Here is a 21,056-nt window from a genome sequence, read left to right as displayed (position 1 = left end):
ATGCTGTTTTTCAGCACATGATAGGCTTTGCATGGCAGCTAGTATTAATGGTGGAGGAAGAACCCAGGAAAACCCCGGGAAGAACTGCCGACCCACGAGAAGCTACTGGCAAGCTTTCTCACATACCCACATTAGCCGTATCCTAGACTCGAACACACGCAGACAGAGGTGAGATGGCAGTGATCCATAACGGAGAGCGCTTTAGACCACTTGGCCACTTGGGGCCCCTGCAAACAAAGTGTGCATTAAATAACACTACAGTTGAACAACCATATAGCAAGATAAACATCCCTAACCATCATTTAATCCTTTGTAACAATGACTGCATAAATATAAAGAATATTCTAATAAGGTATATTTTTAAAAATTGGCTTGCAACCAGTTTTGTGAAATTTACAAGTCCATCGTTTGGTGTCATTTGTAAACTGCAGTAAACCAGACTAAAGTACATGTCACTAACTGCCATTGTAGTGCCTAAGTCCTGTGAATAGCCAGTAAGATTAACCATATTTTCATCAAAGGGAGTAATGATGGACATACACGGTCAAATTAGAGGTTTGTATTTTTTCTTTATCTTTGTGAAAACCCATACAATGCCGGTAGTCCTAATGTCCCAGTGAGAAATCTTTTGAATGGGCATCAGTATAGGTTTGAGTACATCATTTGTCTTTCCAGTTAATCCATAATGCATGGGGGGGGGTGAATGAGCTCTTTGTCTTTAATACTAGTAAGTGAGAATCATTTCTGGATTTTTTTATATTTTTTCTTATGTTACAGTGTTTCACCAAGCTACCATCTGTTTAACCAGGTGCAGATGGTAGCAATCTTTGTTTATCAAGCTATAATGCTGATGGTTTAAACTTTGTCTCAAAATAAATGTATTGTTTCTTGATGAGTTAATTATGTCTTTTGGTTTCATTCATTGGTACATAATATACATTTATTCCACATTTAACCTGGTCAAAACCAAAATACATCTGGTCATTATTACGTCAACACTAATACCAATGGCGGCATGATCCCCCAGTGCTTGACATCATTAAATACTGCCACACTGCAGACATCATAGCGATATGACTGAATTTTTTTTAAAGCTACGTTGAAAATCCAAATCACACACACACACACACACACACAATAACAATGGCAGATCCTCCGATGAAAAGAAGAAAATTCTGACACTGGAAGAAAGAACATAGTCATGTGATATGTAAACATAGATATGATTCACATTGTTTGATAGATGTATATCTTTATTATATAAAGTTATTTTGAGAGGAATGCATGCAATATTTAACAAGATTTATGAATGAAGGATATGATATATGTACAGTGAGTATGGGTATTTTTTCTTCTTCAACAATGCTATTGATCCTGGAAACCAGTCCATTTTCACACACCTCTTATGAGAGACCACCTGTCTTGAGAGACCACTTTTAGTTGGCAGAAGGTGCAGTCTCATTAAAGTTTTTACTGTAATATTTTTGACTAAGTCTAATTTACACAGTTTCTTTGTTGGATAGTGGAAAGGCATCATCAGCTAAGCTGGTTTGGTCATTATGTTTTCCCAATTGTTTGAACACTCTATAGCCATGAAGAAGAAAATAAAAGAGGTCTGAAAGCTTCTGTACTGATCAAAATCCCTGAAACTGAATGATTTCCCCATATAGACATCAATACGTCTCACAATGTGTTTTCTACTGTGTTGTGGTGTGTCAGCTTATGATACCTTTAGAACAAAAATTGTAAAGACTAAGCTTCAATTAAGAAACAGAGACACTAGCATGCCAAGAGCCTTTTTTATTAACCTCCAAAGATGTATTTGGGGACCTGATCAAATAAAACTTCACTATCCAGCTTTACCATAGTAGTGCATAATTTCACCTTAGCACAGTAATGGCTACATGTTGCCAGTTAAAAGTAATGTTCTAGAAATGTAAAAACCAATGATTACACAAAGGCCCAAAGAAGGTAAACAGTAAACTCTTTGAAACCAATGTAAACATGAACAGGAATCAGGTTTCTAATGCTTCCAATATTTGAAATGGAGATATGAATTAAATTATCCTGGTGCTAGAGGTATTTGATCTACACAAAGAAACAGTGATAAATGTCAGAATTTTTTTAACAAGCAGAGTAGGATCTATAACAGACATTCTTGGTCATTTTTGATAACTGTCTAATTTCTAGACTGCAAGTGGAGTCTTACATTCACAACTTGTTCATGACATCACCAGCACTGCGGGATATCCCTAGAAATGCTCCAGTTCAAGGTAAGTACATTTTGCAACACTGTTCAGCTTTGCAATAGATCAGTCAGTGCATAAATACAAGTAATGTAAAGTTGGATAGTACTGAAGAAAGACATTGATATTAGGGCACATTGGTGATGGATTGGATAGCATTTCAACAAGACAGTGACACTGTGGCACATTGATGATGGATTGGATAGCATTGTAAAAAGACATTGATTCTGTGACACGTTGGTGATGGATTTGATAGCATTTCAACAAGACAGTGACACTGTGGCACATTGGTTATGGATTGGATAGCATTGCAAAATGACATTGATGTTATGGCACATTGGTGATGGATAGGATAGCATTGCAAAAAGACATTGATGCTAAGGCACACTGGTGATGGATTAGATAGTAATGCAAAAAGACAGTGACACTGTGGCATATTTGTAATGGATTGGATAGCATTGCAAAAAGACATTGATTCTATGGCACATTGGTGATGGATAGTATTGCAAAAATACGGTGACACTGGCACATTGGTGATGGATTGGATAGCATTGCAACAAGACAGTGACACTGTGGCACATTGGTGATGGATTGGATAGCATTGCAACAAGACAGTGACACTGTGGCACATTGGTGATGGATTGGATAGCATTGCAAAAAGACACTGATGCTAAGGCACATTTGTGATGGATTGGATAGCATTGCAACAAGACAGGGACACTGTGGCATATTGGTGATTGGATAGCATTGCAAAAATACAGTGACTCTTTGGCACATTGGTGATGGATTGGATAGCATCGCAAAAAGACATTGATGCTAAGGCACACTGGTGATGGATTAGATAGCATTGCAAAAAGACATTGACAAAATGCCACATGGGTGATTGACTGGATAGTAATGCAAAAATACAGTGACACTGTGGCACATTGTTGATGGATTGGATAGCATTGCAAAAAGACATTGATGCTAAGGCACATTGGTGATGGATTGGATAGCATTGCAAAAAGACATTGATGCTAAGGCACATTGGTAATTGATTGGATAGTAATGCAAAAAAAGACAGTGACACTGTGACACACTGGTGATGGATTGGATAACATTGCAACAAGACAGTGACACTGTGGCACATTGGTGATGGATTGGATAGCATTGCAAAAAGACACTGATGCTAAGGCACATTTGTGATGGATTGGATAGCATTGCAACAAGACAGTTTTGTAAACTTTAACAAATAATTTATTTCCCTATGAATGCAAAGTGAAAGAAAAGAAAAACAGTAACTTGTGGTATTGCGAATTAAATCCAGAAATAATCTAAGAATTAAAGACACAAGTCCTAGTAATAAAAAGTCCTGAATAAAACTCAGCTCAAGTCCCGAAGAGATCCGAAACTGAAGTCAATGACATGTCTGTTACAGCCTGCGAAGTACTGATGTGTCAACAGTCTCTTGTTGAATCAGAGAAATATTATTTCAGGTTTATTATAAATTCCAATGAATATCTTTATCTAGGAATTTTGTTGGAGCACTTTTGTATTTCCAGAGAAAATAATCACTTGAATTCAATAATTTGAAGAAAATAAAATTCAGCCCAAACTGGTCACAACATAATACAACTTAAAGTGCTAGATGTTAAAGCATGACTGGTAAAACCCTCACAGTCACAAGATAATATAGTTCTCTGCTTGTCCTCAGGTCACAGTTATCATTTTTTTTTAAAACAACCATTACCTAATGGAAAATAACCTTCTAGAATGATCTAATGAGCCTTGTTTATTTACAACACAATATCCTGCGAAAAGACAGTGACACTGTGACACACTGGTGATGGATTGGATAACATTGCAACAAGACAGTGACACTGTGGCATATTGGTGATTGGATAGCATCGCAAAAAGACATTGATGCTAAGGCACATTGGTGATGGATTGCTTAGCATTGCAAAAAGACATTGATACTATGCCACATGGGTGATGGACTGGATAGTATTGCAAAAATACAGTGACACTGTGGCACATTGTTGATGGATTGGATAGCATTGCAAAAAGACATTGATGCTAAGGCATATTGGTGATGGATTGGATAGTAATGTGAAAAGACAGTGACACTGTGACACACTGGTGATGGATTGGATAGCATTGCAAAAAGACATTGATGTTATGGCACATTGGTGATGGATTGGATAGCATTGCAAAAAGACATTGATGCTAAGGCACATTTGATGATGGATTGGGTAGCATTGGAACAAGACAGTGACACTGTGGCTCATTTTTGATGGATTGGATAGCATTGCAAAAAGACACTGATGCTATGCCACATTGGTGATGGATTGGATAGTAATGCATAAAGACTATTGGTGATGGATTGGATAACATTGCAAAATTACATTGACACAATGCCACATTGGTGATGGATTGGATAGTAATGCAAAAAGACAGTGTCACTGTGACATTGGTGATGGATTGGATAGTATTGCACACTGGTGATGGAGAGTCATTGAAATGTTCCTGTGCTTGCTTAAGATACTTACAACAACGATCAGTCTAAGACAATAAAAGAAAATTCTTTGATGTTTTCATTGCATTTGGCAACTGTTTCCAAAATACATGTTACATAGTGATTATTATTCATTTCTTAGAAAATATTACAGTGCTAGTATAATGTTGAAAATAATTGAAGATAACCAACCTTGTTAACACCAGATTTTATTTTTGTTACAATGTGATCGACAATGTACTGCCAACTGTTATGTTTAATCATTATAGTGTAAGCCTTAGCAAGTGAAACAGTGCTACTAAGCTCAATCATATATGGAAAATACCACTCGTAAGGGATGTACCTGTTGGTGTATTTGGACCTGTCCAATAGCAAAGGAATATTTCAGTTGGTAATGTCATGTGATATGATAACTGTTGCAGTATAATCCTGATAAAGTGAAACATTGCTACTAATCAGTTATATTTAGACCAGTCCAGTTACAAAAGATGTAACTGTTGTTATATTTGGACCTGTCCACTTGTAAGAGATGTTCTGTTGGTAATGTCACATGATATGACATTGGTTGTCATTGTGACGTAGTTTTGACATATATTTATGTGTAGTGACATAAATCCTGGCTTTTCTACACCTGATGGCCAGTAGCCAACCACTGTGTTGGTGCCAAAATAATTATTTGGTGTACATTAGGAGTAACCTGTCCAATAGCAAGAGATGTTCTTGTTAGTAATGTTACATGATATACTTTATGTTTTCATTTTGATGTGTTCTTGCCATGACATATGCTTTGTGAAATGACATAATTTCTGGCTATAGTACCCCTCATGTTCATATTCCTGTGGTGCATTTGCCAGTTGCTACTGCCATATTGTGCCAAAATACATTTTTTTGTTTACATCAAATTGTATTTAATTGATGGAATATGATAAACACTAGCAACAGCAATCTATAAAGCCAAACTTAAGTGTTTGACTAAATATAGTCCTGTAGGTAATACACTTATTATTAAAAATAAAAATATAGTCACTGTAACTGAATGAGGAATACTTCTGCAGTATGACATTGATAAATCAAATATTAGCAAAAAATTTAAAAAATAAAAATCTCTGCTGTTAGCAGGACCTGTATTGGGTCTGTTCCAGTAAAACATTCTTTGGACCCAGGAAAGGCACTTCCTGTGTGGAGTAGTCACCACATCTTTGTATAATTAGAGTACCTTGGCAGATATTTTTTAAAAAGACTGTCATCCCTAGGTACCATGTATGTTTAAATGGAACAGTCCTCACAAACTGTTTCAAATGCATTTCACATGATCAGCTGATTCTTACAATGTATGTAATAATGTATGAAGCTTGTGATTTTATTTAAGGACATCCATTTTTCTTGAATAAGTATGATATTAAATCATTTCTCAGTTTGCGATTAATTTTACTGCAATATAAAAGATGCAAGTATTTTTTAAATATTAATTTCTGAACCTTGTCAGGATGAAGAGTAAAGATTTTAAAAACTTTTGGTGGATCTACATCTGCTGAACTAATATTTATCACACAATTTTGTTGATGTCATAACATCATATCATAACAATCTTAAGCTTAACGTGAGATAACAATTAACAATAATAAATTTGATATGTGATATTTTTATTGCATACTGATTTCATCTATGTGGTTGATATGGTGTGCAGTAAAGATGTTCAATCTATATTTCTGATTGGAACTATTAAGGTCTTTCTCTGAAGTCCATGCATTAATATTTGTAGATCCACCCAGGCATACTTTTTAAAATCATGATTCATTTTGAATTTAATTCACATTATAAAGCTAAAAATATTTAAAAAGTGTAAGATAGGGCATGTAATAAATACAAAACCTCATTAATGTTTTGTTTCTAGTTGGGTTAAAGAACTTGTTTGATCTGGTGTATGAATACTGTTTTGTATATCTATAATTTTTATAACTCTTGGTACATGACTTTATTTAATTTTTGTAATTTTTATTGATGGCTGTATATTGTAGACAACGTCTTTAGTTCATTTTGCCTACATGAGCTGGGTTTGTTAAGAGCATAACATTACATAGGATCTATAAATAGATTCTGATGTATGTGTTAACAGTTACTAATAATACTCTTAATAATGAGACTTAATGATGTGTTTGGGTTAAGTTCTCATTGGCTGATGGGGTTTGGATGTTTCTAGAAGAATCTAGAAGTTATCCCATTGGTTTGGATAGCTCACATGAATAGAAAAATTTGAGGCAAAATGAGTTGTAAGATCCATCACAGGGGTTATAGTGTGAAATACAATTGCAATAGAAAGTGTATATAAGGAGGGAACTGAAAAATCAGATTCTTTCCAATTTCTTAGTCATCATTTCTTGTATTCCTGTTGTAAGTCTGCTGACATCTTTTATGTTGTATTAGGTATTATTTGAGAAGAGAAACCTTTCTTTGGATTGTTGAATGGAAATAAAAAGTGCTCATCATTTGGACTACACTATTAATTCTGGAAATGTTGTGAATTATTCAAAGTAGTTCTAGATGATGCCATCCTGATAATGTCATGATTCTTGGTGGACCAGCACATTTCCATCTACATGTATACAGAACTTTTCAATGTTTTGGACTTTATCAAGCTTTATTAAGATTATTTAGGATTCACTTCATAATACTTTAGGTTCCTCTCTCATTTTCATTTATAACTTTAATAATTAAACTATTTGTTAAGCTTTACAAAACTTGTTGGTTTTGTTTCTTTCTTTTACTTAGTTTATGACCATAGAGTTGTAACAATAGATGAGCACCTTCAGGATGAGACATATCCTAATGGCATATCAAACATTAAGGCCTTCAAGCTGAGATATAGCTTAATGTCTTTTCAAGCTGGTTTGATATAGTGTATAAATATGTCAGGGTCTTCAGCATGAGATATATCCTAATGCTATATGTAATTATTTTATATAGGGTATAAATATATCAGGACTTTCAGGCTGAGACATATCCTAGTGTCATATCAAGCTGGTTTTATATGGTGTATGAATACATCAGGGCCTTCAGGCTGAGACATAATTTAGTGTGGTATAAAACATTAAGACCTTCAGGCTGAGACATATCCTAATGCCATATCAAACATTAAGGCCTTCAAGCTGAGACATGTCCTAATGTCATATCAGACTAGTTTGATATCGTGTTGGAATATATCAGGGCATTTAGGCTGAAACATATCCTAATGCCATATCAAACATTAATGCTTTCAAGCTGAGACATGTTCTGTTGTCATTTCAAACTGGTTTGATATATTGCACACATATGTCAGGGCTTTCAGACATATCCTATTGTGGTATATAACTCTTCAGGCTGAGTATCCTAATGTCATATCACACTCATTCTTTCCACCAACTTGGAACAAAACATGTATATAGTTTTTTGTGTATTTTTCAATGTCAGTACTAGATGGACATTCAGCTGACACTGGCCATCAGGTGAGGAAGCTGAGGGATTGTATATCTGTGGTATTTGCCTTTCATAGACGTCCTGCTGATGATGAAGAATTTGTCAGTAACCTACAGAGTTGGACTGAGAGACTAGTAAGTTTTGTTTTCTACATTGTTTTGCTAATTTTCTGTGATCATAAACACGAAATTAATTATGTTCTGATTCATTGAATGATTTAAATTTAAACTTACACACAAAATATGGCCAAGACTAACAATGAAAGTCTTTTTTAGGTTAATTAACATTAAACATTGCACATGTTTAAACAGTTAGAATAACTAGAGTATTTTGAGGATAATTCAGTTTGTCACAGAGGTCCATTCGGTGAGTACATTAATACCATACCTTTTTCTATGAAAATTTTTGCAATTATTAGAATCTGGAGTATGTCCATGCAGAGTACACAAAATAAAGGTCATATCCTATTACAGTAAAGATTGCATTTCACAGGGGACTTGGATTTTATAACGTTATGTCCAAATTGTTAGTTTATTTTTCAAAATATTTATGTTGATATGCATATTGATGATATTGGACATACATGTAGTAAACATCAGTTGAAAGTGTCAGTAAGTATGTACCAGCCAGAAAGAAATTGTCAGTTTTAATAATTAATCTGAGATTTATACAAAAATATGTTTCTTAGTAACATGCAGATGCTCATAAAAAATATCAAGCATGTCAGTACACTGTCTAGAACTTAGATGCTCCGGGTTCAACAGCTGGTACAAAATCATCATCATCCTTTCCACTTGAGTACCCCAAAAAATCATTTGCTTCCTGGCGATCATTAATTTACAAACAGTATCTTCAATTATTAATATTGTAGATTTGACAATAACATAATCAAAGAAATCAACATTCTCATCACCAGACCCATCACAGCAAGGGGAACATAATTTTGATCATTATTGCTACTGGTAATGACATCTCTTTGCTCAATAAACCCTGCCTTAAAAAAACAGTTTGCCTTTGTCATTTAAATGACTACCATTGTTTACCTGGTTTTGGTACATCTGGTGATAAAAACATAATTGAGCTCATTTTCTCTGATGGACCTCTCAAATCAAACACTGTAAGCAAATAAACTTTGTAAGAAAGGAATATTATAATAAAACCTTGGTACTATATAGTAATTGGAAATTTGCCTGGGGAACTCTTATGTTCTAACAGAATAAACAAATCTTCACTGTATATGAACTGCTTTAGAAAGGTTATTGCATTTATTTCTTGACAAAAAACCAATACTGATTCTAATTTAAGCACAAGACATATCAATATCATTTCCTTTTTAACTCACTTGGCCATAAGGCCAAGTATGCTTAGATGTGGCCATCAATCTTGAATCATAAAGCTGCATTGTGGATCCATCAGCAGTTACTTCTTACTGTTGGGGAGTTCATTTCTTTTCTGATTTCAGTCATACTTGGATTATGGGTTTGCATCATCAAAATATTTTTCTAGTTTAAAAATGAGTGAGATCACTGCATATTAATGAGCTGATCTTAGACCTGATTGGCCTGTTACCACTCTGGAGGTGGTATTTGGATCTGATTTTGATGAAATGTGGAATATATGCTTATATCATCAAGATCTTGGAGGATTTGAATCATGAATAGTATTCACACAATATATATATATATATATATATATATATATATATATATATATATATATATATATATATATATATATATACATACATACATGCATGCATGCATATTAATGAGGTTATATTGCATCTGATTGGCTGAAATTGTTGCCACTCTGGAAATCTTTCTAATCCAGTTTTGATCAGACTTTTAATCTGGGTTAGAACTCTAATGGCTTCTGGACTGAGCAAGATCCATGCATATTAAGGATGCAATCTTCCATCTGATTGGCTGAACTTGTTAGTGCTTTGGAAGCCATATATGTGAAACCATTTTTTTCCTGAACTTGGAATTTATGCTTTTAACATTAAGATCTTGGACAATTTCTGTAATGAGCAGAACTCGTGCATATTAATCAAGCGATCATGCATCTGATTGGATGAGGTTATTGCCTCTCTTGAAGATATGATTCTGATTAGATTTTCGTTTATTTCATAAGATATATATATTAAGTATTTTTAATATGAAGAAGATCTGTGCATATTAATGAGATGGTCTTGTATTTGATTGGCTGAGCTTCTTGCCACTTGAGAGACTATTTATGACCCAAGTTAAATCAGACTTGGTAAATAGGATAATGTCATCAAGATGTTGAATGATTTTTGTTAGGAGCAAGACCTATGAATATGTTTATGATGTGATTTTGTATCTGAAATGGTAATTTTTTTCCACTCTAGAGACTGATCAAACTTGGTAAACAGGACATCCAATTGAGATCTTGGTTGAGTATGATTATGAATGAATTCCATGCATAGTATTTGATTTGACCTTATATCTAGAAGCACTTTTTCTGTTAATATGGCTGCCACTTTGGGTTTTCCTACTATTTGAAAATCTTGTTATTGCTACTGTTATGTATATTTGATTGAATTATATCTGATTTAATATATATTTATTTCAATTTAGTTGTTTGTCAGTTTTATTTTTCATTACATGATTTTGTAATGTAAATTTATTCACTAGAGATGATACTTTTTTTTAGAAAATAGTTTGACCTTGACTGTTAGTTTATAAACACCAGGCGTTGATCTAAATCCTGACCTTGTTTCAGAATTTGTAGCAACCTTCGTAAAAAAGTTCTATTTTATTTTAAAATGATTGGTTGTTTCCAAGGTCATGATGGGACCTTGTCTTAAAGATATAAACAATTTTTTAAAATATTATTTCTTAGGGTAAAAATGATTGGTTTTTGCCAGGGTACTGCTGGGTAAATGTGATTTGTAACAAGTATTTGCTTCTATAAACTTCCAGAAGATGATCACGTGACCCTTGTTTATGTTTTAGAAAGCCCATATAACCCATGTTTGGAGAATTAATCTCAGTAGAAGTTGGGTTGTTAAACTGTTAATTGTATGTTGTGCTGTTTGGAGTTATTGCAAATTACTTGGTTTTGAGCTAATTGAAATTACTTGGATTCTGAAAGGTAATTTGTATTTCTTCAAGGAACTGTAGACTTCAACACTACAGATTGTAGCATATGTCATCATCTTCCATCTTGGATACTTCGTCGGGATTCGATCGTGAAATCAATAGAACATTTTGTTATTAGGACTACTAAAAATTTTATTCTCAGATTATTTTTTGATCATTTTTGGATTTGATTCTATAAAACTGTAAGTTCATATTTTTTTATTTTTACAGAATTTTTCCACGGAAATAAATTATTGTATTTTTTAAAAGCTTGTTGTTTTCACTCTTTTTTGTGTTACTGTTTGTTCAAACCTAAACAAGTGACATAAGACTACTTCACTTGAATGATCATATAAAGATGGGGTTTTCAATAAAGACTTTTTTCTACGTCAATGTGGCCCTAAATTAAAATGGTGTCCATCTGACATCCTACACGACCAGTGTGGCAGCCATCTTCAAAATCTTGTTATCACTGCTCCTCTGAAAGGAAAGTTATATCAACTTTGGGTTTACACCAGAAGATTTATGTTGTCTGGTTGGGCCTTAATGAAAATGATGCCAATCTGACATTAAACATGGCTACCATGGTAGCCATCTAGAAAATCATATCACTACTACTCCTAATAGTATTGTCATCTTCACATAGGTTTTTCACAAAAGACTTCTAATGATGTCTAGTTGGTCATTAATGAAAATGGTGCCAATCTTACATCCAAAATGGCTACCACAGTGACAAATTCAAAAATCTTGTTATTGCTCAGAAATTTCAGATGGCTTCAACACTCAGCTGTTTAACAGAAGGGATGGTATTATCTTGCTTTTCAGTCAGAAGAGCACTAAAACCTTCGAGGTACTCTTGTTTTATATGTCGTTCTTAAAGTCTGTGCCACTTAAATATTGAACCACAGCAAGGACCTCATTGGAAATAAACCCCAATAAAGGCTTCATAGCTATTTCTAGGTTTAATCAACATGTCATGTTTCACTTGTGTAATGAGTACATCATTTGTAGAATGTGTTATTTTGTATTATTATATATGTATTAAATACAACTACTACTGTTGCTACATTTATACCTTTTAAATAATTTTAACATCTTTACTATTTATTTTATATCTTGTAGGACTTCATGTTTTCATTTATTTGGGAGGGTTTATCTTCCTGTCTTTGCACATTTTTATTTATATGTTTTAGGAACTTAAATTTTAATTGGCAATATATAACCAATATTGTTCTTTATAACTGGTATTAATTTGATTTATCATTGAATTTTATACCTACCTACCTTCCTTATGTACTTACCTCTAACTGTCAGTCAGTTATTGCTTATTCAAAATTGCAGTTGTCCACTGCCCAATCTTTAGGTGGACAGTTGTCATGTAAATCTATCGGGGATGCTAAACCTTGTCTGGCAGTAAAGCAGTGAGTTTCACTTGTTATCATTGATGCTCTTAAAATAAGTAACAGAAAAGAGTTAAGACAACAAGCTTTGTAAAATTTAACAAATAATTTATTTCCCTGTGAATGCAAAGAGAAAGAAAAGAAAAACAATAACTTGTGGTATTGCGAATTAAATCCAGAAATAATCTAAGAATTAAAGGCACAAGTCCTAGTAATAAAAAGTCCTGAATAAAACTCAGCTCAAGTCCCGAAGAGATCCAAAACTGAAGTCAATGACATGTATGTTATAGCCTGCGAAGTACTGATGTGTCAACAGTCTCTTGTTGAATCAGAGAAATATTATTCCAGGTTTATTATAAATTCCAATGAATATCTTTATTTAGGAATTTTGTCGGAGCACTTTTGTATTTCAAGAGAAAATAATCACTTGAATTCAATAATTTGAAGAAAATAAAATTCAGCCCAAACTGGTCACAACATAATACAACTTAAAGTGCTAGATGTTAAAGCATGACTGGTAAAACCCTCACATTCACAAAATAATATAGTTCTCTGCTTGTCCTCAGGTCACAGTTATCATTTTTTTTAAAACAACCATTACCTAATGGAAAATAACCTTCTAGAATGATCTGATGAGCCTTGTTTATTACAACACAATAGCCTACAAAATTCACTTAGGAATCTCCAAAACCCTGGCCTTGATCAACATATTTATTCCTTCTTTGTTTACCTGAATAATAATCCTGATAATAAGCTCATACAACATAGAGAATAATGAAACTGTTATTAGTTGTTTACATAAATAAAATATATATAAAAAAATAAGAAAAATACAATCAGGCCAAGCAGAAATGAACTCAGTTTTGGACAAGGTCAGATCCAGCGAACAATGTTACATTACAATAACATGTAATGAAATAGAAAAGTTTAAAACTAACAGACAAACAATTAAATGAAATATACATAACTCTTATACAATAAAACTTTCTTTTTACTATAGGTCAAATATACATGTGGTAATAAAAAAAACATACAGTGAAATCTTATGAATGACACAAAGTATTCATGAAACAATATATTTCTATACACGTGAAAGTGCACACAATATTGAATTGTCTTTTTCGTTGATGTGCTTGATGTCAGTATTGTATGCCTGCAACAACAAACTCTATCTTAATAATCTCTGAATTTTGTTTTTCATCTTGCCAATGAAAGTAAGGGGGTTGAGATCACTAAACACAATAATCAGAGAAGGAGCTGAACTAATGTAAGCTTTGAAATTTTGTAATGCCAGTATCAAAGCCAAACATTCCTTTTCAATTGTGGAATAATTTGTTGGTGCTTATTTAATATTTTAGAAAAATAGCACACTGGATGATCAACACCATTTTCATCTTCTTGAATCAGTACTGCTCCAAACCCCAACATCACTTGCATCAAGAGACAGTTTAAATGATTGGCTGAAGTTTGGAGCTGTAAGAACTGGTGCACTCTTGAGTATGGCCTATAACTTATAAAAAACCTCCTGACATTTTTCAGACCAAAGAAACTTGGTTTTCTTGCTCAATAAATTTGTCAGGGGTTCAGCAATTATGGAAAAATTGGAACAAAATTTCCAATAGTATCCAGCCATACCCAAAAATTACATCAGATGCTTTTTACTGATGGACACAGGGAATTCTGAGATAGACTTGACCTTACCATCTATAGGTTTAACTTGTCCATTTCCCACGATATATGTCATAGAAATGTTACACAAGCATGGCAACTCACTTTTGGATAAATTAATTGTCAAACTTGCATCAGGGAGTCTATCAAGGTATTTCCTAATTGTCACTAAATGTTCTTTCCAGGTGTTGTTGTAGATGATGACATCATCGATGTAAGCATCACCATTATCTAGACCACATGTAATCATGTTCATTAAATGTTGAAACATTCTTGGCGAACCTTTTATCCCCAATGGCATAACTTTACATTGATAAAGTCCATCTGGAGTCATGAATGCCAAAATTTCCTTTGCTCTTTCTATCAGAAAAATTTGCCAAAATCCTTTCAGAAGGTCAAATTTGGGGACATACTTTGCATTTCTAATTTTATCAATGCAGTCATGGATTCTTGGTAATGGAAATGAATCTGTTTTAGTCACACTGTTCACCTTTCTATAATCAGTGCACATGCAGAAAGTATTATCTGGTTTCGGAACAAGTATGCATGGTGAACTCTAGTTACTTTTACTTGGCTCTATGAAATCATTCTCCAGCAAATACTGAATTTCTTTTTTCAAGTATTCCTGTTTGAGAGGGTTCATCTTGTACAGGTGTTGTTTCACAGGTGTGGAATTTAATTTCATTGTCATGGTAGATTTTCTTTATTCTCGTAGGAACATCTGGAAATAAGTGCTCATATTCAAGTAATAACTGTTTAAGTTCATTCCTTTCTTGTTGTTGCAGATGTGAAAGGTTCTGGTCCACATTATTCGTAATTTCTGAATTCCGAAGATTTGTTACTCCAAAATCAGTAGAGTTTGATTGCATTGCTTCTCTTAAATCCTCACTGAGTGGGACAGGTACAACTAAATTAATTGCATGATTAACCTGGCTAACTCTCTCAACATACTGGTACTCCTTTAATTTATTTACATCCCAGGAGTACTATCATTATAATTTAACTCATTCATTTTCTTCTTAACTTTGTAAGGGCAGTAATACCTAAACTGAAGAAAATCTCAAAGAATGAGCAAGGAATTGACTCTGGGAATATTGTTGACACACACATTGTGGTCAACAAGTATGGGTAACCTGACTTGGTCTTAGGTAAGGGACCAACACAATCTACCAATATTCTGCTAAATGGTTAGTCAGAGGCAGGAATAGGTTGCAGATGAGCCTTAGGTATCTTCTGATTGGATTTTCCTACCATTTGACAAGTATGAAAAGATCTGCAGTATTTACAAACATCACTTTTGATTTTTGTCCAAGAGAAGTGATTCAAGATCTTGTGATAAGCCTTTTTAATCCCTAAATGACAAGCCAAAGGAGTTTCATGGGCCGGATTAAGAATTTCCAGTCTGTATGATTTTGGAACTACATTTGATAGTTCACTGACCACTCATCACCAGTAGGTACCTCAGGTGAATCTGATAAGAATCCCAATTTTAATGAAATAAAAAAACAGGTACTTCTGTGGCTTCAGTTTCACTAATGGCCTTTTGAAACAAACAGATAACAAGATCTTTTCCCCATCTGACAAAAAGTGATTGTCGTTTGCAACCTGATTAGAATAAAGAGAATGAGTAGTTAAAAGAGGATCACTGTGATCAATACCCTTTGATTGATCCAAACAATGAGTGAAAGTGACCTCATGAAAAACCTGACCAATACCTGTGCTTAGATCCAGTATTGCCTTCACTAACTGATGTTATTAATACCGCTGTCTCATCCGGGAAATTCCCATCATTTTTCAAAACTGCCATTGTAAAGCCTCTGCTGAAGAAACCAACACTAGACCATAATGATTTAAAGAACTACTGCCCAGTTTCTAATCTCCCATTCATATCAAAAATCTTAGAAAAGGTTGTTCAATCCCAGCTTGTATCTCATCTGAATTCAAACAGTCTTTTTAGCAATGTACAATCTGGATATTGCCCTTGCCACAGTACTGAAACTACTCTTCTGAAAGTAGTTAATGACATTCTCTCTGCTTTGGATGGTGGAAAGATTAGAGTTCTCACCCTCCTTGATTTGTCTGCAGCATTTGACCATGATATATTACTTCACCATCCAGAGATCTCGGAAACGCTTAATTATGCATATTTGGATGCCAATATTTGATCTGGGACGCAGAAAATCACTGAGGCAGGAGTCCTCCATATGCATGTAATAGGTGTGTGGCAAAATTCAAAGACTTGCCAGTCCTGCTTCAGCCACCTGCTTTGTGGGAAAATGTGTTGATAGTTAGCTGTGCTGATATTTACAATGACAGAATTCAGTGACTGAAAGACCACTTGATACATACATGTTGCCATTTTATAAGAGTACATAAAAAAGAACATGATGCAATAGCTGGGCAGTAAGTTCAAAATCTTTGACTATCGGCTGGGTGGGAAAATGCACTGATATTTACAGTGACTGAATTCAGAGGCAGAAAGACCCAGAGATGTATGTGTGGTCATTTATAAAAGTACATCAAATAAACAACTTTAGCTTTCATTATTGTGTTCATTTCTGAATGTAGCAGAATAAGCAGTGCACGTGACCTCAGAATCAAGACATGTTGAGACTTAGACAAAATGCCATTCGTAAGTGGGTGACAAGTTGCCGGCAAACGTAAACTTAAACTTTGCCTTCTTCTGTTAGGAAAGCGAAAACAACTTCGCCCTGTGATTATTTAAGCGGTACATTGACTGACCATACCATTTTTTTTTTTAAATGCCCCTCACGTTAGTCCGGTCAGTTCTAGTGTTGTAGTGAAATGTATTCATCAAGGCATCAGTAGCTGGGCCTAGTTTTTATATCAATTACATTGACAAACAAACTCCTGCCCATTCACAAGCATTATGTTTTGATAGCTGATTGACCATTAAACCTTTTCCGAGTAAGGTAGCAACTATCAATTTCCTGCTGCATGCTATCCTTTGATGATAAGACATACACACTTGTGTTTTAAGATCAGAATAGGTGATCTGGATATATATTAACTGCCTCTTTTACACTATTTCATCATAAAATTAGTTTGAAACTATAAGTGAACCAATAGGCCTAATGGGAAATAATGGCGGACTTCGCTAAGTTTGTGATGTACCAGTTTATTAGATCGTCTGTTTTCTTAAATCATGGAGCAGATATATTCAGAAGAAAAAAATACAAATCATTGAAATTGAAACCAAAGCCTAGGTATTATTTTATTAAAGATTTAACTTTAAAATGCAAATTTTGTAGGTCAGAAACGTATGGAACAATGCTATGTTGTGGAATCCACAAGATGTGCTTTAAAGTCTAAGCTGTTTTGTGACTTTACACGTATTTGCGAAAATACGAGAAAAGACTGGAAATCAGATACTATTTATTTGCCTGAAATTACTACAAGTACGTATACAAATACATAAACCATAAGTTTGCGATCCTGTCAGTGGACTGTTGTGATGAAGCTATATTATAGTGTGTGATTACATTACGTAAACCTCTCCATCTAAAAATAGATGCACTCACGTCTGTGTTGATTCTGTAGGAAAGAAGGGACTGCAACTTTTGATGGTGGGACTCCTATTTTTACCAAAATAGGAGTCCTATGCTCCTAGTTTTAAAATCCTATCGAGATCTCTGCCATCTCCAGCATGTATTTGGCATTCATGATACAGCCTTACTGTGGTTCAAGTCCTACTTGGTCAACAGGACACAAATTGTGTCTGCAAACGGAATACACTCCAGCCCAGTTGATCTATGTCGTGGTGTTCCACATGGGTCTTTTCTTGGACCTGTTCTCTTCATTCTATACACTCGGCTGCTCTCAAGTGTCATAGATCATCATCCAGTGTCTCACCAATTGTGCACTGACAACACCCAAATATACAAATCTAGCCACCCAACTGAAGTTGATGCTACCATCCAAGGTGTAGAGAGGTGCATTTCTGATGTGAAATCATGGATGACATGTAATAAGCTGCAGATGAATGATGATAAAACTGAGGCCATTCTGATTACAACACAAAGACTTTCTTATTCACATCCTTTACCTCAAACAATAAATATCAGCAACACCAACATTAAATTCACACAATCAGTATGAATCCTAGCTGTTACTCTGGACAGTACTCTCACATTGCACCAACATGTCATGAACATATGCAAGACTGCATATCTTGATCTGAGACGCATCAGCTCCATTTGCAAATATCTTTCAGTTGATGCCACTAAAACACTTGTATGTTCATTAGTACTTTCAAGACCTGACTATTGTAACTCACTTCTCTCTGGTTCATCTCAATATCTACTCCAAAAACTTCAAAAAGTTCAAAACACAGCTGCTCAGATCATACTTAGAGTACCACGATCAGAGCACACCTCCCTGCTGCTCTGTACCCTACACTGGCTATCCATTCGATCCAGAATCAAAACAAAATTTGTTCTCTGTGCTATGTTTCACTGATGGACTTTAGTCCAACATACCTATCTGACCTCACCCATGTGTACACACCAGCAAGATACTTATGCTCCTCTTCTGACAATTGTATACTCATTATTCCCACTTTGAAAAAAAAGTCATATGGACAGCGTTCTTTTCCATACAGGGCCCAGCAACGTGGAATGAATTGCCCACTGAACTTACTCAAATACACAGTGATCCCATTCAAGAGTGCTATCAAAACTCACTTTTTTTGACTGGAAGAACAAACTTAAAGACCTAATAATGTTTCCTACCTTAAATATTCCCAGCATGTTTTTTTCTCTGTTTTCTAATTTCATGGTGTTTGTGTTTGTAATTTTATCATTATACATGTATATGTTTTTTATCTTATAGGTGTTGTCTAATGTTGTAAAGCACTTAGAGCTTCTAAAGATTAGATGCTATACAAAGTCCTCATTATTATTATTATTATTATTATTATTATTATTATTATTATTATAAGGAATTCTGATCAGTCTTATCAGAAACTTGATTTCTAAACATTGCGCCAGATTGAAATTTTGAAGAGCTCATATTAAGTTGAAATACCTTTTTACCAGAAGACTGCTGAGAGTGGAAGACTTGCTTACAAAAGAAACTTTTTGAGCTAAGGAATACTCGTCAGTAGTATGAGCAGCATTTTCCAAGGTTTCACTCATCAAGATAAGTCTTAATGTCACAATGGATGCAATTCTTGAACTCTTCAAGTAATACAAGTTGTTTTAGATTTTCATAATATTGATCAACTTGATTGGCTAGGCAGTATCTATCAAATAACTGCTCTTTTTCTCTTGCAAATTCGACATGAGTTTGTCCAGCTTCTTTTTTATAGTTCCTGAATTTTTGCCAATAAGCCTCAGGGACTAACTTATAACCTTTTTAGATGTATTCCTTACCCAGATCATAGTCAGCACTTTGCTGTACTGACAGGGAAGCATGCATATCTCGGAATTTGCCATGTAGTGCACTCTGTAATAATAGAATCTAATGCTCTTTTGAATTTTCAGTAGTTTATTTCTGACGTGAACAGTAATTATATTGAAGAAATTAGAAATCTGTTGGGCTACTAACAAATTTGTGACCTATACCAACCTGACACGGAGCTTAAGTCTAACTCATTTATTAATGTTTGTTTTGTTTACCAAGTCACTTTTGTATAGAACATGTAGCGTCATGTTTGTGGCCCTCGAGTGGTCTTAGAAAATGCAATCTGGCCCTTGCTCGAAAAAGGTTGTGCACCTCTACTTTATCTAGTCTTTTGATATTAATAGGATAATTTTAAACTAGATTGCTTCATTAGGCATTGCTGCATCAGGCATTTCCACATTTGGCATTTCTGCTGGTTATCATTTATATAGCAGGCAGATGGATGATTAATAAAAAAAATGTATTGAAAAAAGTGAAATTAAATAATTAGAAGTGAAAAAGAAGGCAGTAAGAAAAAATTTAGAAGTTAAACAGAAAGAGTGAAATAATATAAAATTTAGACTTAATTAAATGAAACTTAAGTATTTATACTTAATAGCAATGAATTTTGTAGATGATATAAAGAAATTAATCTTTTACAATATTACATAGATTTTGGAAAATCAAGCCAATATTTACAATAAATTTTTTTAATCAATTACAAATAATGAAGAAATAAAGTTATCACGTGACAAAATACATCGAGCAATTTTAAGTTATTGCTTGTTATAGGCAAATATTCTGTGAAATCCCACAAATCAAGGCTATAATGTCAATATCTCCACTTTGGTATTGTTGGCAAAGAGTTCTTCTTATACTTCTTAGCAGATTTTCTTTGCTGACCAGCTAAAATTTGTTGTAGAGTTACTTTCATGGATGATTCCTTGTTTTTAATGAACTGAAGAAGGTGCCAAATATTTTGTGTTTGTTAACAATTCTGTTGAAACAATTGCATCAGACTTCACAGTCGTTATTGATATGAATGTCAACATCACATGCATTCCACATTTTAACAGAAGTATTCCCAATCTATTCTTGTTCAAAGTACTGGAATAGTGGTTGAAGAACTATAGATGAAGAGCTTTTGAGCTGGTCTGTGATACTTTGAATCAGAAGGGCTGTGCAAAACAAAGTGTCGTCAACATGCATGTTTGCTTTTTGATATCTTTGTCAGAAATGTGCAATGTGTCAACCACATGTGTTGGTCCTTTCTCCAAATTGCATGCAT

The 21,056-nt window shown here is 34.2% G+C and overlaps 1 protein-coding gene across 3 annotated transcripts in view; it reads left to right on the top strand.

The window, feature by feature from the left end:
• Nucleotides 1-21,056, top strand: part of LOC149796144 (ectopic P granules protein 5 homolog) — a 262,648-nt gene that overhangs the window by 22,681 nt on the left and 218,911 nt on the right. For all 3 annotated transcript variants that reach the window (XM_089966059.1, XM_089966057.1, XM_089966058.1), the window contains exons 6-7: nt 2,191-2,273; nt 8,188-8,327. In XM_089966059.1, the coding sequence (XP_089822185.1) occupies nt 2,191-2,273; nt 8,188-8,327 (223 nt within the window). The remainder of the gene's footprint in view (nt 1-2,190; nt 2,274-8,187; nt 8,328-21,056) is intronic.

This window comes from Sinohyriopsis cumingii, chromosome 7 (assembly GCF_028554795.1).
Source record: "Sinohyriopsis cumingii isolate HCF-2022 chromosome 7, ASM2855479v2, whole genome shotgun sequence".
NCBI lineage: Eukaryota > Metazoa > Mollusca > Bivalvia > Unionida > Unionidae > Sinohyriopsis > Sinohyriopsis cumingii.
Note: the sequence above shows the minus strand (reverse complement) of the source record. Positions and strands in the feature narration are given on the sequence as shown.